The sequence below is a fragment of the Muscardinus avellanarius genome (genome assembly GCF_963383645.1).
Source record: "Muscardinus avellanarius genome assembly, chromosome: X".
Lineage (NCBI taxonomy): Eukaryota > Metazoa > Chordata > Mammalia > Rodentia > Gliridae > Muscardinus > Muscardinus avellanarius.
Window position 1 is genome coordinate 112,583,202 of NC_137792.1, and position 19,783 is coordinate 112,602,984.

General features: G+C 36.3%; 1 protein-coding gene across 3 annotated transcripts in view; it reads right to left on the reverse strand.

Annotated features, from left to right (window-relative positions):
• Nucleotides 1-1,956: 1,956 nt before the first annotated feature.
• Nucleotides 1,957-19,783, reverse strand: part of ABCB7 (ATP binding cassette subfamily B member 7) — a gene marked incomplete at both ends in the record, with an annotated part of 122,275 nt that continues 104,448 nt past the window's right edge. For all 3 annotated transcript variants that reach the window (XM_080718620.1, XM_080718621.1, XM_080718619.1), the window contains 4 exons: nucleotides 1,957-2,172; nucleotides 11,530-11,637; nucleotides 14,573-14,676; nucleotides 18,335-18,506. In XM_080718620.1, coding sequence (XP_080574746.1) covers nucleotides 1,957-2,172; nucleotides 11,530-11,637; nucleotides 14,573-14,676; nucleotides 18,335-18,506 — 600 coding nt within the window. The remainder of the gene's footprint in view (nucleotides 2,173-11,529; nucleotides 11,638-14,572; nucleotides 14,677-18,334; nucleotides 18,507-19,783) is intronic.

Below are 19,783 nucleotides of genomic sequence, written 5' to 3' on the forward strand. Positions count from 1 at the left end.
AAACTTCAAGTGAACACGTTATCATTTTAATAACTATTTCTAGCTGGTAATACTTTTTTCTGTTTTCAAGTTAAATTTGATTGTATTATTGGAGTTCCTTGACATGTCAGGCTTAAAGGAACTCTTTAAATTACTGAAAAAGGAAGAGCTTATAATAAAGTTATTCTGATGTGTCAACATAGATTAAGAGTCCTGGTCCTCTAAAGTGGTGTGTGTGTGTGTGTGTGTGTGTGTGTGTGTGTGTGTGAGAGAGAGAGAGAGAGAGAGAGAGAGAGAGAGAGAGAGAGAGAGAGAGAGAGAGATCCTTTCCCATTTATCCAAAGTCTTTAATAATTTTTAAGTGGACAGCGATTTATATGTGCATGAAGATGGTAAGTGCACACATGTAGGCAGAGCATCTATTTGTTTCTTTGTATAACTTCAGATAACAAAAGCAGTGCACTTAAGGCAGAAATAGAAAAGGCTTTCCTAAGCTTTATAGATTGCTCCCAGAGTAGCAACTATCAAATTACATTAGGGTTTATAAGTCTTTCAAGAAAAATGTATGAATTTTTGCCCAAAACCAAAACCAAAAATAAAACACTCCACAAATCAACACCTCATTTTGGTGGAAAAATAAAATGCCAATTATAGATGACAGTTATGGTGCTGGTTAATGATCAAGAATATTCTATATACCAACATGTGATTTAAGCTTTTTCTTCCAAAAAGTATATAGTTGGAAATACTTTAAAAACTTGTTAAGTATAGGTATCTATTAAGATATCCAAACAATAAAAGATATATCTATTTCTAACTTTAAATATGTTTAGAAGCTAATTTTCTTTCGTTTTTGTATGTGCTAGGTATTGAACCAAGGGGCATTCTATTTCTGAGCTATACCTCCAGCCCTATTTTTAATTTGAATCAGGGCCTCACTAATTTGCTGAGGTTGGCCACAAACCTGTGATCCTCCTGTCTCAGCTTCCCAAGTACTGGGATTACAGGCATGTACTACCATGCCTGGCTTAAAATCTAATGTTCTCATCAATGAATTAATTTAGTTGGAGGGGAAAGAGTAGTTTGATATCAGACAAATTAATCTGTTATGTGAGATAATCAGTTAATTTTGGATAAACTGCTATAATATTAGATGTCAACCACTAAGCCAAGCATGGGAAGGAGGGACGGGGAGGGAATGGTGTGGGATTGGGTAGGGGTAACTGGGTGATGTGTGCATGTATGTCTACAAAAGTTTTTTATCCCATTATGATGTATGAATACAGTGCACCAATAAAAAAATGAAAAAAAAAAAAGAATAGTGAAGCTACACCATCCTCTTTTTTCTATTTTAAGAAAAAGATACTTTCTCTCTAAACTGCTAGCATAAAGGAACCTTTAAAAACTATAAACATTTTTAACTGGGCATGGTGGCACATGCTTGTAATCTCAGTACTTGGGAGGCTGAGACAAGAGGATGACAGTTTGTGGACAGCTTCCGTTACATAGTGAGGCTTTGTTTCAAAATAAAGAAAAAAATAGGGCTAGGGGTAGCTCGGAGGTAGAATGCCCCTGAGTTCCATCCCTAGTACCACAAAAGAAAAGTATAAACATTTTTTAACCAATCTGATTCATCTGGCTATAGATACCAAGTCTCAAAAAAAGGTAATGGGGTAAAGTCAAATGACTATAAAAATTATTCAGTAAGCATAACCAATGCAGTAACAAAATAATTTGGGGATAAATATAGACACCACATTAAACAGACTGAAAGATATAAAACTGACATCCTCCTTCAAATCTTATTTAAAAGGATTATTGAAAATGAAAATGTATGTTTTCTTAATTAAACAATTCAGCTTCAGTGCAGAACTATACTTGAAGCATAGTCCAGAACTAAACAATAGCAGCAGCAGCAGCAACAACAACAACAAAAGAAAAGAAAACAAAGACAAGAAAATGAATGTCTCATGTGACTTAGCAGGAACAGTTTCCACAGCCTTTCACACTGTTGACAATTTCTTCTTGTAGTTTCTTCCTTTCCTCCTCTTTGGACATGTTTTCTTTCTTTGCACCCCATTTGGGGTTATCATGGTTCTGCACACGGCTGCTCTGTGCATGCCACATTTCTGAATAGATACTGCCAGAGTTAGCAAGCAAGCCATAGTGGGTACCACGTTCTGCTACCTTCCCCTAAAAACAAACACAGGAGAAACACAGAAAAAGGTCACTTAAATAACAAAATAACTAAAAATATGTAATAATTCATAACTAAGGATTTTGAAGGATTTATATTCATTAAAATGACTCTATTAATTCCTTACTCATAGTATAAGTGGGAGAAATTGAGGTAGAAATGCAGTCTTCACTGTTGAGTTACTCAGACCCAGTGAGTAAACAAAAACTATCAAATTCCCAATGCCATAAACACCATTTTACTAAAAAACTTTAATGTTTTATTTTTCATTTTGAAGGGTAAAAAGGGAAGGCTAAAAATGTACAGAGGTGATATTTTCTGTAATCAGCAAATATTCAAATCAAAAGTAGTGTTATTTAAACAGGGATTTACAGGATTTAGAAATAATATCCTGCAATCCTTATGTGCACTTTAAAATAAAAAAGATTTCATGAAATATGAAAGATTTCATGAAAAGGAAAAGTTTAATTCTTTTACTACCTATTTTTGTTAACAATGGATATTAAACTTAACCTTGCATAGGTTTGGTAGTTTCCAAGCTGTGATCTTCAATTAATTTGTCTCTTGATGGCTACTGTTAAACATGTTGGGAGACCAAAGGAATTTTGTCACTTTTTAATTTTTTTTTTGTGTGGTACTGGGGGTGGAACCCAGGGGCCTTCTACCTCTGGGCTATACTCTCAGACCTATTTTATATTTTATTTGGAAACAGGGTCTCACTAAGTTGCCGAGAGCCTCACTAAGTAGCTGAGGCTGGTTTCGAACCTGCGCGATCCTCCTGTCTCAGCCTCCCAAGTACTGGGATTACAAGCATGTGCCACCACACCCAGCTTAATTCTGTTACTTTTACTAGTATTTATGGTGATAAGCCCCTTTATAAACATACCCTTAAAGAAAATAACTGTGTGTCCATATCTGAGTATTGTGTGTGTTATACTACTTCATCTATTAATTTCTGACATTATCTACTGGCTTCCTACTGTGAATGATGGAGAAATTCAGTACCCTTAAAGTATGCACATTCCCACTTCCCCATTCTTCACTCTCCTAATAGCATCAGTTATATTACAAATTTTGGTTCCCTGTTTATTATGACTAGGTATTTCCCATTAAGCCAAGAAGGTACTAGGAATGAATATATGTATATATATATATATATATGTATATGTGTATATATATATTCTCATGTAGTTTTTTGCATAAGAAACAGAGTTTCAGCAATCCTCATGACAGGAATGGGAAGCAGAAATTATGCCCATTGCTTAGAATAGGGAAAAAAAACCAACAAAACTGAAGTTCAATTTGTCTTAACAGTGTATTACCTATATTGCTAGAGCTGGAATTCTAATCCCAGGCTGTCAATCTGAAAACCTACGCTGTGAAACATTACATTATACTATTCCTCAAGTAAATAACCTTTTAAAATCCTAGTTTCATAAAAAAAACACTAAATGGTCACATAATTCCCTAGTATCACAATAAAGAAAATAGGCCAGGCATTTATAAAGATCTACAACTTACCTGGTATATTTAAATAATTTTTATAAAATTTTGTGTCTGAAGGAGACTGCACCATTACTGTTATAGTTATTCTGCTAGCTGACCTTCAATTATTTCTATAGAATGTAAAAAAACAACCTGCTCACATATATAAAAGAAAGGAGGTCAATGAAATGTGTACTCTCATATAGTTTTAAAAAAAATCTTCTCAGACTTAGTAACTGCCTCACTTTTTCATTTGTTTAGTTTTCTATGCCACTACTATAAATCTCTTAAAAGTGTGTTTCTTAATTATGAAACCTTTTTTGATCACTATTTTTCCTCATAATCAACTATACTGGGTAATCTATTAGTTCAATTTCCCTGCTTCTCCGATATCTTAGATTCTTTTCTATTAGCATTAAGCCTGAAATTTTATGATACTGCATCCTGGTGTCTATTTTTTTTTTATTTATTTTTTGGTGGTACTGGGTTCCTGGAAACCCTTCTACCTCCGGGCTACACTCCCAGACTTATTTTATACATATATTTGGAAACAGGGTCTCTTAAGCCAGTGAGGCTGGCTTTGAATCTGTGCAATCCTCCTGTCTCCGCCTCCCAAGCGCGGGGATTACAAGCGTGCGTCACCACGCCCGGCTTGGTGTCTATTTTTAATTCCTTTCCATCTATTGCTGTGAATATTTGGCCCTTTCAGATTACTTTTTTCCCCCGGCAATTGGGATTGAATCATGGGGCACTATAGCCCTTTCTATTGATTGACTGATTAGCAGGGTCTTATCCAGGATGGTCTCAAACCTCCTGCCTCAGTTTCCTGAGTAGCTGGGATTATAGGAATGGTCTACCATCCTACCATACCTGGCCAGGTTTCTTTCTTTCTCTCTTTTTTCCTTCCTTCCTTCCTCCTTCCCTCCTTCCCTTTCTTGTGGTACTGGGGATTGAACTCAAGCTCAAGGGTATTCTACCTTGGAGCTATACTCCCAGTTCCTTTTTATCTTTATGATGAATATGAATATATATATATATATTCGATCTGAAAGAGTCTAGCTGGTTGCCGAGAGTGTTACTACATTATTGAGACTGTCTTCGAACCTGTGTTCCTCTTGTCTGAGCTTCCCAAGTACTGGGATTACAAACCTGCACCACCAGGTCCAGCTCATTTTTTTTATGGTGCTGGGGATTGAAACTGGGGGCATTCTACCTCTAAGGTACACCTCCAGCTCTTTTTTTATTTTTGAAACAGGGTTTTGCCAAGTGGGTGAGGCTGGTCTCCAACCTGCAATCTTCTTGTCTCAGCCTCCCAAGTACTGGGATTATAGAAGTACATCACCAAGCCAAACTCATATTTCTCTTTTTTTAAAGGTACCTTTTCGCCGGGCATGGTGGCGCACGCTTGTAATCCCCGCGCTTGGGAGGCAGAGACAGGAGGATCACGCAGGTTCGAAGCTAGCCCCGCGCGCTGGCTTAGGAGACCCTGTTTCCAAATAAAAATGCAAAAATAGGTCTGGGAGTGTAGCCCGGAGGTAGAAGGGCTTCCAGGAACCCCAGTACCACCAAAAAAAAAAAAGTACCTTTTCTCCGTGTAATAAGTAATCTATAGAATATACTTTAAATTGTGGGATTTTCCATAGCTGTTTACCATAGTTTCAGTAGCTTGTGATGGTCTTTATATGAATCAATTACAATGGTGGTTGCAAACTCTTCATTTCTCTAAATGCATCATTCCTTATACCTGTGTTAGTTAGCATTCTTCGTAGATGGGTTTTCCCTTTCCCCTGGGCATGTTTTGCTTTAGCAGTATCATTATGGATGCAGAGATTAGCTTATAATTCAATGTGTTCCAATTCATTAGTATCTTAATTCTTTTTGATACTCTGATTACTCCAAATTTGGCCAGTGGGAGCCCATTCAAAATGGTTCTATGTCCTTGTGATGTGAGCTCATTAGTTTCCCTGCCCCAGATCTAAAATCGGTTATTCCTCCAAGGAGTTTTGGTTCATTTTAAGTGAGAAAGAGTATTTAGTGCCTAAGATCTCTATGACAGGTACACTCATTACTACTGGGTTTTCGTTGCTTCTAGGTCTTTTCAGTGAACAGATCTAGAACATTATTTATTTGCTTATTTATTTTTGTGGTACTAGAGAATGAACCCAGTGATACTCTACCATGGAGCCATACCTGCAGCCCTTCTTAATTTTTATTTTGAGACAGGGTTCCACTAAGTTAGTCAGGCTGTCTTCAAACCTGGGGCCCTATTTCAGCTTCCCAAATACTGGGATAAGATTACTGGTGTGTGTCACCTATGCCTGGTAGAACATTGTTAAATTAATTAACTTATTGTTGAGGTACTGGGGACTGAACTCAGGGTCATTCTATCTTTGAGTTATACTCCCAACTTTATTTTTTATGATTTATTTTGAAACAGGGTCCCAGTAAGTTGTGGAGGGCCTAACAAAGTAGCTAAGGCTCGCTTTGTACCTGTGATCCTCCTGTCTCAGCCTCTCAAGTACTGGAATTACAAGTATGTGCCACCATGCCTAGCTATAACACTTTTCTAATATCATAAACTCATTCTGATAATTCTGTTCCACAAGATTCTTCCTCTTCTTTGACCACTTCATATTTCCATCTTTATTCTCCCAAATGATACCTGTATTCCTAATACCAATATATAAACTCAGCCTTAATATCTATACAAAATAGTTATCCATATAATACTACCAACAGGACTTCCGGGAAAATGGCGACCGAGAAAAGCGGGGCTTAAAGCCCCGCTAACAACCAATCTCTATTACCACAAAATCAGCGCTTTTCATAGCCAGAAAACACCATCACCAGAGAAACAAAAAAAAATCAACAGCCCCAGAGAGGAGGGGGGTCTCATAACAGAGCTCAGAGCCACAGAGGAGATACGCCAGCCTCACGGCCGAGGACGCAGCAGCAGTGCCTTACTGCCGGCGGCAGCAGCAAGCTCACTGGACGGCTACGGCTACAGACCAACACACGCAACAGCCCACCAGGCTCCAGAAGGAGCGGCGGGCAGTGAGCCGAGGTGAGCCGCTGCGGAAGAACCCGGCGGCATTCGGCAGATTTTTCGGCGCAGAAAGCATCTAAAGCTCCCAGTGGCTGGGCTCAGCACACGCTGCAGGGACTCAGAGCGGAGTTCAAAAACAGAGAAGAAATACGCCAGCCTCATGGCCGAGGGCGTAGCAGCGGCGCCATATTGCCACCGGCAGCAGCGGCAGCAGAAGCGAATTCACCGAGTCCACTACAGCTCCATCTGCGTATTCAAAAACAGTGAGTCAAATTGCGAGCCCCAGAGGAGAAATCCCAGTACCGACTCCCAGGGACTTGACCCAATGGGGGAGTGGCAGTGGCAGAGATATCACACCATAGGAGAACGCGCAACCTGGCACCTCGCATAGTCTAAAGCAGCCTCTATTGACTCCCTGGATCTGAGACTTTGCGATACAACCCAGTAAAGGAGTAGTGGGGACTGAGATACCACAGACTTGAGATCCAGAGCACCTTAAGTGAAGTCGTAGTGACCCAAGGGAAGAACCCAGAGAAGGCACAAACTCCCGAAATCATGCGAAAGAGGAATAACAATGGAGCAATGAATGCCCACAACCCCACAACATCAGAACCCGATAAAACAGAAATTCAGAGATTTCTAGAAGATCAAGTCAGTAAAATAACTGCAGAAATAATAGAGATGTTTCGAAAAGAATTCAGAGAGAGCCAAAGAGAGATAAAGGATGCAATTAATGAAGTAAATGCCTCAATTCAAAACATGAACAACTGATTAGACCACATGGAGAATAGAATCTCGCTCTTAGAAGATGAGAAATCCAAAAATGAATGCATAGTTTCTAATCTAGAAAAAAATATCCGACAGCAGGAATCTGACATTGAAGAAATATGGGCCCATTTTAAGAGAACTAACCTAAGAATAATTGGAATAGAGGAGGGAAAAAAAGGTGAAACCAAAGGGATCAACAATCTCTTCAAGGAAGTAATAGCAGAAATTTTTCCAAACATAGAGCAAGAGGTTGATACACAGGTCCAGGAAACTTATAGAACTCCCTTTAGACAGGATCGGAGAAGAGGATCCCCACACCACACAATTGTCAAAATGACCAATGTGGAAGCCAAACAGAGAATCTTAAAGGCAACAAAAGCAAAGGGCCAAGTGACATTCAGAGGCAAACCAATTAGAATCACTCCAGACTTCCCAAACCAAGTCATGAGAGCCAGAAGGGCTTGGAGTAACATATTCCAAACTCTGAAAGAAAACAACTTCCAGCCAAAAATTTCCTACCCAGCAAAACTTTCTATCAAATTAGATGGAGAAATAAGAAGCTTCCATGACAAACAGAAACTGAAGGAATTTATGTCTTCAAAACCAGCACTAGAGAAAATACTCAAAGAGATTAACTACAAAGAATAGGTAACACACACCAGAACCAGAGAAATAAGATTTTCCATCCAACAGACAACTAAGATTGGTTATCTGTGGAGATTCATTATTTAGGTTAGTCTTATACCTATCTCTAAATTGTATTGTTTGCTTTTATTGTTGTTAATTTTTAGGAATTCTAGTTGGAATATTAATATACCTTCAGATATAGCATTTGGAAATATTTTATCCCATTCTATCAGTAACTTTTAACTCTGTTTAGATTGTCTTTGGATATACAATATTTTATTTTTTAGGGAGTTTGTATACCCTTTTGTTGCCTGTGCCATTGAAATCATATCCAAGAAATCACTGCCAATTTCAATGTTGTGAGGTTTTATGACCCAGATTTTCTCCTAAAAGTTTATAGTCTTAAAATTTATATTTAGGTCTTTTATCTATTTTGAGTTAATATTTGTATATGGGATTAATAAGGGTCCAATTTTATTCTTTTTCATGTAATTATTATTTTTCAACAATATTTAGTTAAAAGATTAGTATTTCCACCACCAAATGTTCGTGGAAACCTTGTTAAAAACAACTTGACAATATATGGAAGAATGTATCTCTAGGCTTTTATTTAACTCCAATGGTTTATATATCTGCCTTTAGAACAGTACTACACTGTTTCAATTATTATAGCTTTATATGGTTTGAAATTAGAAAATATATATCTTTTAGCTTTGTTCTTTTTTGAGATCGTTTTGGGTATCTAGAGTCCATATTACATATTAGGATAGATTTTTTCTGAAAAATAAATATATAAATATACGATAGTTTCACCTAAAAAATATTCTCTGGTAAGAAAGAAAGCAAAAAGAAATATTAAAATGTAATCTTTAAGTTATCAAAAGCTTGGTATCAGACAAATGAAACTGTTATGTGAGACTATCATTTTTAATTTTGGATAAATTGCTATAATACTAGATGTCAACCACTAAGCCAAGCATGGGAAGGAGGGATGGGGAGGGAATGGGGTGGGGATCGGGTGGGGGCTGACTGGGCGATGTGTGCATGTATGTCTACAAAAGGTTTTGTATCCCACTATGATGTATGAATACAGTGCACCAATAAAAAAATTTAAAAAATAATACTACCAACAACAACCTTAATTAAGTTCCAATTTCCTTTGGGGTAGCCCAGAGTGGTGGCACATTGTTTTGTTTCTATCTCTGTTGATTTAATTGTTTGAATATATAAAAATACTAACATGGTTCAAAAGTAAAAGCAATATAAAAAGTATACTCAGAAAAATTTCATTCCCTTCCATATCTCCTGAGACCCTTTCTCATCCTATTCATACCAATTTCTTTAGTCCATCAGTCTGTCCGTCCGTCCTTCCTTCTTTCCTGCACTGGAGATGGAACCCAGGGGCATTCTACCTCTGGTCCTTTTTAAAATTCTTTTTATTTTTTATTTTTTGAAACAGGGACTCACTAAGTTGCAAAATGTTAAGTAGCTGAGGCTGTCTGTGAATTGCAATCCTCCGGTATCTGCCTCCCAAATGCTGGCATTACAAGCATGCACCACCATGCCGGTTCTTTTTTTTTTTTTTTTGTGGTACTGGGGATGGAACCCTGGGGAATTCTACTTCGAGCAATACCCCCAGCTCTGTTTTTTATTGTTTATTTTGAAACTGGATCTCACTGAGTTGCAAATGGCCTCACAAAGTAGCTGAGGCTGTCCGTGAACCACGATCCTCCTGTCTCAGCCTTCCAAATGCTGGGATTCCAAGTGTGCACCACCATGCCCGGCTCTTTATGTTTTTTCATAAGCACATGTACATATGCTCTTTTGCATGCTATATCTTTTTTTTTCATTTAATTATATGTCCTAGAAATTATATTAGAAAGGTACCCTTTATTTTTCTTAGTAGCAGCTACCTTTTTAAATTTTAGTTTAGTTTTTTTTGTGGTGCCAGGGATGGAACCCAGAGGCTTTCTACCTTTGGGCTACACTCCCAGACCTATTTTGTATTTTATTTGGAAACAGGGTCTCACTAAGGTGCTGAGAGCCTCACTAAGTAGCTGAGGCTGGCTTCGAACCTGCGCGATCCTCCTGTCTCAGCCTCCCAAGCGTTGGGATTACACGCGTGCACCACCATGCCTGGCTTACCCTTTTTATTTTGTAAGAAATGCTGTATTTTCCATGGCCTCTGGGGAATAAGTTTCTCATGCTCTCTGCATTGCTTACATTTTCTACTGAGTTCCTTTTTTCTGTTTTTGAGGCTTTCCTTTATTATACACTAACATTTAATAATGGAGCATTAAGAGCTGACTGGAAGCTCTCTGTGCATGGGAATGGCCTCCATTGATAGATTTCATAGCAGACCATTTTGTTGGAATCCTCAGATATACATTATTTTTTTCTGAGACTACTTTTGTTTCTCCAGAGAAGATGAAGGAATGAGCAGTGATAACAGAAATAAACAACTGGTTGGCAAAGATCTTGGAGTCAGCGGCAATAAGAGGACCCATGGTCCTATCTTTCAGTATGTTTTGAATTACAGTTAACTTCTCCTTTCTTTGTTAATGTACTCTATTTCTGATACAAACATTTAATTCTGTTATTTTCAACCTCATGCTGTGTATTTCCCTTCCTCTGATACTTGGGCGCCTCAAATTCCTTCTTGATAACTCAGCATAATAGAAAGCATGTAGTATTTTTTTCTTAATTCCTATTAAACAGGCTTTCAAAATTATAAAGAATTAAAGATGAAAAACTAAAGAAAAGGCTGGTTGTCACATGGAAAACTGAACAATGTTAGATATGATTGAGTTCTAAGAAGTGGGAAGAAGAGGTCCTAACAGAAAGTACAAAAGGAAAATTATTATAGTATTTAAATCAGCTAAACACAATAGTGGTACTCTGATTTGTTCAGAACATTTAGATCGTACATTTGTATAGTAATTCCCCCAGAAGAGATACAGCAGGCTATCCATTTTCTTACTTTCTCCATAAGGAAAAGCAAAAATAAAAATGGCCATGTTTGAAAATGACCACTTTATTTTATGGTAATGTTATTTTAGACATCAAGGGTATGTGCAGTACTAGAAAAATGAAAATATATATCACAACAAAGACACTGAGCAAAAATGCATGCAGAAAAATTATTTTATATATATACCCTGGAAAACATGTTTCTATCAAGATTTTATGTCTTCCCAGTCAAACCTGTGCTTTTTTAATAAAGAGAAAGTTAACACAGTTTATTTCTTTTTGCAAATAACATGTGCTATTTCCTACATAAGGGGCTAAAAACAGAATCCCATCAGAATTCGTTCTTATCCAAAGAACACAAATTCAGTATATTTTATTAGAAAAATATTTAAGTTCCCTGTATCTATAAAAATTTTCAATTTTCTTCAAATACTAAATGTCAAAGTTAATCTCATACCTGGTCCAAGACAATGATTTCGTCTGCGTCAACCACTGTTGACAATCTGTGTGCAATGAAAATAGAAGTTCTATGTCTGACAACATCCCTCATGGCACCAAGAATAGTCTGCAAATTTGACAAGAAGAGTTAAGAGAAAAATATCTATCCAGTAGGTAACTTAAAATAATCATACCTTTGTAAATTAAAATAATCATACCTTTGTTAAAGAAACATAGAAAATGCCAATTAATTTTTAATATATAAAATTTATGCCAGAACCAAGTACTTGACTTATAATATTAAAAAGAACAGAAAAAGCAAGCAGAATGGGAAGGTAAATATGACTATACAGTCATAGAAAAATTACTGTGAATATTTTAGTATTGGCAACATTTCTTTAAAATACAAATATAGGAGAATGTAAATATTTTGCATACTTAAAAAGCAACCAAATAAATAGCAACTCTAATGATATCAGGAGCACAGCCAGATATGTTTATGAATGAGAATAAAATGGAGAGAAATTAAAAGTAATACAAGGAAAGATAGACTCAAAGAGTACATAAACATTTATTCTTTCTTGGTTCAAACTCAGAAGACAGAGGGGAGATAAGACATCCATGTTTTTCATTTAAAAAAATCTCCTTTTGAGAAACACTCTGAATGCATTCTGGAAAATATATTTTTATTTATTGCCTATAAAATATAAGAGAGTTATATATATATTCACCTATACTTGACAACCTGTGTCTATGTACTGCTAGCCAGATGGAAAGAGCATTGTTAGGGGGGATATACCCACTGGTTTCCTGCAGACATCAAACCCACTCTGAGCTACATGCCATCCCTATGGGTTTTTTTTTGAAACAGGGCATTGCTAAGTTACTGCACGATGGCCTCAAACCTATAATTCTCCCATATCAGCATCCCAAGTACTGGGATTATAGGTGTGTGCCACCGAGCCTGACTCATATAGATTTTTCTTTGTTTTTTGTGGTACTGGGGATAAAACCCAAGGGCATTCCACCTCCGAGCTACACCCCCAGCCCTATTTTTTATTCTTTATTTTGAAACAGGGTCTCACTGAGTTGCAAAGGGCCTCACTACGTTGCTGAGTCTGGCTGCAAACCGAGATCTTCCTGTCTCAGCCTCCCAAATGCTGGGATTACAAGCGTGCACCACCACACCTGGCTTATATAGATATTTCTAAACATTTTATGATTAAAGGTATAAAACTATTGAGAGCCGATGGCTACTCAAAAAGAAAACATATTTTACTAGAGCAGACTGATAAAGGCAGGGCCAGTACTAAGAAAAACTGATGTTTGTGGAAACTCCTCTTTCTTACCCTTAAGAGATTAAACTCTGATATCCTACTGAGTGCTCTGGATGTTTTAAAAAGACCCATTAAAATCTGCTAATCTCCTGGGAATTCCTTCCCTTAGGAGCTTCTGTGAACTCTTAATGGATTACGTCCTCTGATATAGTAAAGCTATGTAACTCCAATAAATACTATTGATAGGACTTTGAATTTGTATGTACAACACATTTTTAGGTATAAAGTTCTTGTAAGTAGGCTCTTACCATAATGAATAGAATCTGGTACTGCTTAAGGTTCATTTTAAATATAATAAATTAGCTTAGCACAGTGGCTACTTGGGAGGCTGAGGCAAAAGGATTTCAAGTTTGAGATCATGTCTCAAAATAAAATAAGAGTACAGATGTAGCTCAGTGGTATAACATTTATCTAGCATGTACAAGGAAATGGGTTCAATCTATAGCACTGTAAAAACAAAAAAATAAGGAAACCAAACAAACGCAAAGAAATACTAATGTTAACCAATTCAGTTTGGAATTACATGGGGTTGTTTTTGGTGGTACTGGGGTTCCTGGAAGCCCTTCTACCTCCGGGCTACACTCCCAGACCTATTTTATATTTTTTTATTTGGAAACAGGGTCTCCTAAGCCAGCGTGCGTGGCTGGCTTTGAACCTGCGCGATCCTCCTGTCTCTGCCTCCCAAGCGTGGGGATTACAAGCGTGCACCACCACGCCCGGCTTGATCAGTATATTTAAAACATATAATATACAGGAGGATCACGCTGGTTTGGAGCCAGCCTCGCTGGCTTAAGAGACCCTGTTTCCAAATTTAAAAATATAAAATAGGCCTGGGAGTGTAGCCCGGAGGTAGAAGGGCTTCCAGGAACCCCAGTACCACCAAAATAAATAAAAAAATAAATAAACATACAAATAAACATACAAATAAATAAACATACAAATAAACATACTGATCAAATAATGTCTTAAAATGAACTCTATATAAAATACTATGTCATAGAACCTATAAATCTGAAAATGTACCTGTTCTTCAATACAAGGTTTTATGCCATGTACTAAATTAAAAGATAGGTGAATGGAGCAACCGATAACATCTGCCTATTTCAGTTCTACATTAAGGGGATTTGTGAATAAAATTATTGCTGTTGAGACTTTTGCCTGTAGTATAAAGATGCTGTTTTAAAGTGTTATGCAATTGCTTGGGTTCTAACTAGAACACAGATGGGGGTCACAACATCTTGGTATTTTACAACACTTCCTGTGAAATGAATACAAATGTGTATCAGTGCTGAAGTTTGTGTGTGCCTGACTTGCACCTCAATAGTTGCTTCAGAAGTGAAAGGCTTTCTGGTATGCAGTGTGTCACAATCACTTTCATGAGTTGTATTAATGAGTGTCAAATGGTAACAGGAGAGAGACAAAATAACTCCCTTCTCTGTCAACAGATTAGGCAATTCATACAATTTTGCAAGGTGCAAGGGTAATACAACAACAGAATAAGATGTCCCATAGTTCCAAAAGGAGACATGCTTGCAAAGATACTTAATGATGTGCACACACTGTGGCATTCTTACCCTCAACATTTGCCATATAGAAAAGAGGAATAGGTATTTTGTTCTACGGAACCTCCTACTGAATTTCATTTAAAATACAAAGAAATGCAGACATTTTATTGAAACTTAACTAAAGCAAACATTAGAGCTCTACATTTTCATCTTCAATTACCTCTTCAGTAATTGAATCTAATGATGAAGTGGCTTCATCATACAGAATGACTGGGGGGTCCTTCAAGATGGCTCTTGCGATTGCTACTCTTTGTTTTTCTCCTCCTGGTAAAGAAAAAATTCAATTTAAGAAAACATAAAATAGAAGTATTTTATATTGCTAGTATTCCTATCAATTACAACCACCAAGTAATACCTCTGAAATTTATCTATATTCCTAATCACTTTACTGAATTATACAGCCTAAACTCATATGTGATATCTTTTGATAAAGTATATTTCATTGAACGTAAATGTAATACGGAAATCTGACTTTGTGGCAGGCATAAAAATAAAAATGAGGAAGGGAAGCAACAACCTAGCATTCTAGTGTTGCATTTTATGAGAAATGTGCTCATTAACTATGTTATTTATATTACAGATACTTCTCAGTGAACAGCATTGAAAAATTTCAGTTATTAGAGAATCAACAAAGCTAAAACAAATTTAATACCTGAAACTTGGAAATTTAAAGACACGAGACTATGAATATCTAAATTTTTGTCTTAACATAAAAAGTGTTCTTTAGCCAGTATGTTCAATAATTTTTTAGACTGAAAGCTAGTATTTTTATAGTAGCTTTCAAAATTATGGTTACATAGTAGATACTTTCTTACTTCCCTTTAGCTATTATTTATAGGTCCCTGGCATAACAGCCTTTTTAAAACTAAAAAAAGAAACAGAGGGCTAGAAAGGTAAAATAATTTGTTCAAGGTCACAGAGCAAGTTCTAGCAGAATATAAGACTAGACTTGATTTGACTACTAGTCCAATATTCTTCCCTATCACAATGTGCCTTATCCACATGTATTTCTTTTTTTTTTTGTGGTGGTACTGGGGTTCCTGGAAGCCCTTCTACCTCCGGGCTACACTCCCAGACCTATTTTTACATTTTTATTTGGAAACAGGGTCTCCTAAGCCAGCGCGCGCGGCTGGCTTCGAACCTGCGCAATCCTCCTGTCTCTGCCTCCCAAGCGCGGGGATTACAAGCGTGCGCCACCACGCCCGGCCAGTCCACATGTATTTCTAAAAATGGGAATACTTAAGAAATATATATGTTCTAAAAAAAAAAAGAGTGAAATATAAAGAAACCTTTCTTTTATCACTGGGAATCCTGTAGGTCTAAGATCATTATTACATTAAACTAAGTTGGAAGTACAGAATATCATGCCTTGCTGAATATGTGCCCTTTAGTCTTTTTTCTTTTCCATTATACATTGATTTAGTGATGTCTGAAAAGTTTCCATTTTTCAGCTGCAGTAACATCTTCAGGAAACAAACTACCAGTTGATTACCTGGTATATTACACACTGTTTTTACATGTTCAATAATTATCATCTTTGACCTATAAAATATAAGTCTAATATTAATATTAAGTCTAATATTAATTTTATATTCATGATAGCCACATCTTCCTCTATCTCACAACAGCAACATTCTCCTATCAAAATTATCTGCCTTTCCACTATCAATTTAGTAGCTGAAAACTCAAAGAAGTAGCACCTGAGAGGAAGAACTAGTTTTGACTGGCCTCTCCAATTTCAAGTGGAAACCAACAAAAGATTTAATTGTATTCAATAGTATTTTAAAACTTGGAGAAGAGCCAGGAGTGGTGGCGCACGCTTGTAATCCCCGCGCTTGGGAGGCAGAGACAAGAGGATCACGCAGTTTTGAAGTCAGTCTTGCTGGCTTTTAAGAGACCCTGTTTTCAAATAAAGTATAAAAAATAGGTCTGGGAATGGAGCCCAGAGGTAGAAGGGTTCGATCCCCAGTAACACATACATACATACACACACACACACACACACACAAAAAAAAAAAAAAAAAAACTTGGAGAAGAAAACATTTATTTTCAAACATAATTTATCAGCATAGATGCTAAGTAATAAATTGCTCATTTTAAGAGGTTTGGCTATACGGCAATGGACACTGGATAAGAACAGGTTTTCTTTAGGCATTCCTCCTCTCAGAGTCAAGCAGAGGGAAAAAGATTAGAAAACAGAATACAGTAAAGCTGTCAGAGATAAAGTCATGGATTAAGAGGTCTAATGTATATTACATGGTAAATTGAGGATCATCAGAACTAGCTAAATGGATATTTAACTTGAGGATGGGCTAGCTAATTGAAAAGTATTCCTATAATGTAAAGTGTGAAGGTAACTGGAAGGATTCAAACAACTTAAACTACCAAGATATAATCCAATAACTACCATAAACCAACTTAACTTGAAAATAATCTTTGCTTAAAATTTTCAAAAAGTAGCCAGGCATGTTGGCACAGACTTGTAATCCCAGTACTTGGGAGGCTGAGTCAGGAGAATTATAAGTTCTCAGCCAGCCTCAGCTATTTAGTGAGGTCCTTTGCAACTTAGTGAGACCCTGTTTCAAAATAGAGAACAACAACAACAAAAAAAAACAAGGATGGGGGTGTAGCTTGGAGGTAAAATGCCCCTGGTTCAATCCCCAGTACTGCAAAAAAAAAAAAAAAAAAAAAAAAAAAAATCAAAACCTAAATTGAAACTTTTTAATAGATGAAAATTTCTTAATAGGTCTGTTTATGCTTCACCTTTTTGACTTTTAATATTATTTAACACAGTAATTTGTACATGAAATGTACTTAATGTTTTGAATAAATTAAGGTGGAGTGTGGTGAAGAAGTATAGGGATTCTATGTTTGCTTTATATCATCACTACTCTATTTTTCCTCTTCAACTAAACTAGAACAAAGAATATAAATATACGTGATGTATGTTTTCTGAGTTATCAATATATACTTTGGACATTAGATATCAAAATACTTTTGGAATTTAAATAACTTAGCAGAAAAGGCATTTTTATAAAACTTCCAAAAAATTTTGTCATTTTATATATTTATATTTTGGTACAAAATAATGTACAAATAATGGTACAAATATTGCTCTACAGAACCTCCTACTGCATTTCATTTAAAATATAAGAAATGGCCAGGCTTGATGGCACACACTTGTAATCCTACTACTTGGGAGGCTGAGATAGGAGGTTCTGGGTTCGCAGACAGTCTTAGCTATTTAATGAGGCTATCCAAAACTTAGACCCTGTTTCAAAATAAAGAGGGCTGGGGGTGTAGCTTGGAGGTAGAATGCCCCTGGGTTCAATCCCCAGCACCACCCACAACCCCCCCAAAACAGATAAATGCAGACATTTTATTGAAACTTAACTAAAGCTAAATGTTAGCTTTTAGTCTAAAAGTATTATTGAAATACTGGCTCAAGGGCACTTTTTATGCTAAAACATAAATTTAGATATTCATAGTCTCATGTATTTAAATTTCCATATTTCAGATATTGTTTTTGCTTTGTTGATTCTTTAATATTGACATTTTCAATGCCATTCACTGAGAAGTACTTGTAATATAAAGAACAGATAATGAGCTTATTTCTCATAAAAATACAACTGCAGAATCCCAAATTCTACAGTTGACCATTAATTTGTATAAGGAGGCCTGAAATATTGAAAACATGCCCTGAAAATTATAATAAGAGAGACCCTATTCACTATCAAATTATTTTTAACTACCCTTACTGCATTCCCAGATGAATAACAATTTTGGCTCTCCTTTAATATGAATCTCCTGTTTTATAAATTAACATAGATCTACCTGAGCACATAGCAATAATATAAATGGCTCTGACAAACTAGTTCGAAGGGCATATACAAATGGGAGGCAGGTTAAAGTCCTTGATCACCTGAAAGCTTGAGTCCTCGTTCCCCTACTTGGGTGTCATATCCATGTGGCATTCTGAGAATTGCATCATGAAGTCCAGCTAATTTTGCTACTGCATACACTTCCTCAGGTGAAGCACTGATGTTTCCATATAAGAGGTTGTAGTAAATAGTATTATGGAAGAGAACAGCATCCTGGAACAGGTTAGGAATACATACATATATTTATATTCATTACAAAAAATTTAATCATAGAGAGAAATACGAAAGCATAAAAAGTAAAACATGACAGCTCTTTTTATTGCTTTCCATATCCACGCAATCCCATCTCCCTTTCCAGAGCTAATCACCATGAGTGGCTTGTTCTGTATAATTTCAGACTTTTAACATATATGAATAAGCCTACACATAAGCTCTTTGTATCTGTATATTATTAATACTTGGTATCTTTGAAAACACAGTATTTATAAATAGCTGCATGATATTTGATTCTATGATGATACCTTAGCCATCTAGTTATTGTATGATACTTATATTGTTTCCAACTTTTGCTAAAATACTATAATAAACATCTTTGTACGTACCATATTTCTGTTTAACTCCATACTAAAATTTCCTATGATAAAATTATTGACAATTCATATTTGTTACCAATCTGCTTATTAAGAAAGCTGTATATTTCTACCAGCAAAACAACAGACTGTCCATTTTATACATCTTTGCCCAAGCTAGATATTAAGAATTTCAAAATCCTTGTCAATCTGATAGGTATAAAGTAATACCCCATTCTTCATTTGATTTATATGGCTAAGGTGTTCTCTCAGGGTCAGCATCTTTTTTCTTGGCCATGTATATTTTTCTTTTGTGAATAAAATATTTTATTTTTCAAAAGGATGAAGGTCACTGCTGCAGAGCTCAAGAGAATGAAAGGAATCTAGTTATATGAATGAGGACACTGAGCCCTATGGTATCACAGCTCAGAATCCAGTTTAGTTGGCAAACAGTTTAGTTAAGTGTTCCTCAATGCATAGTCTACTAACCATGGATCAGAACAACAGAGGATGCAGCATGCCTGTAATCCTAGTACTTAGGAGGCTGAGACAGGAAGATTCCAGGTTCAAGAGCAGTTTCAGCAATTTAGAGAAATACAGTTTCAAAATAAAAAATCAGGGCTGAGTATTTAGCTTGCAATCCCCCCACCCCATAAGAAGTTCCATCCAGATTACACATTCTTAACAATTAAATACCAATACAACTAACCTTTTGATTTTAAGAATGAAAATCAAAACCAAATAACCTAGGATGTATATTCAAAAATGCAGGTTTTGGAACCACATGCTCTACAAAGTCAGAACTAGGATATGGAAAGAATGGGAATTTCTCTAATCTCCTTATGTGACCTATATCCACTAAAATTTGGGATTCTCAAAGGTAGTCAGAGAAGACTGTCATGTTTTGGATAACTTGGGGGC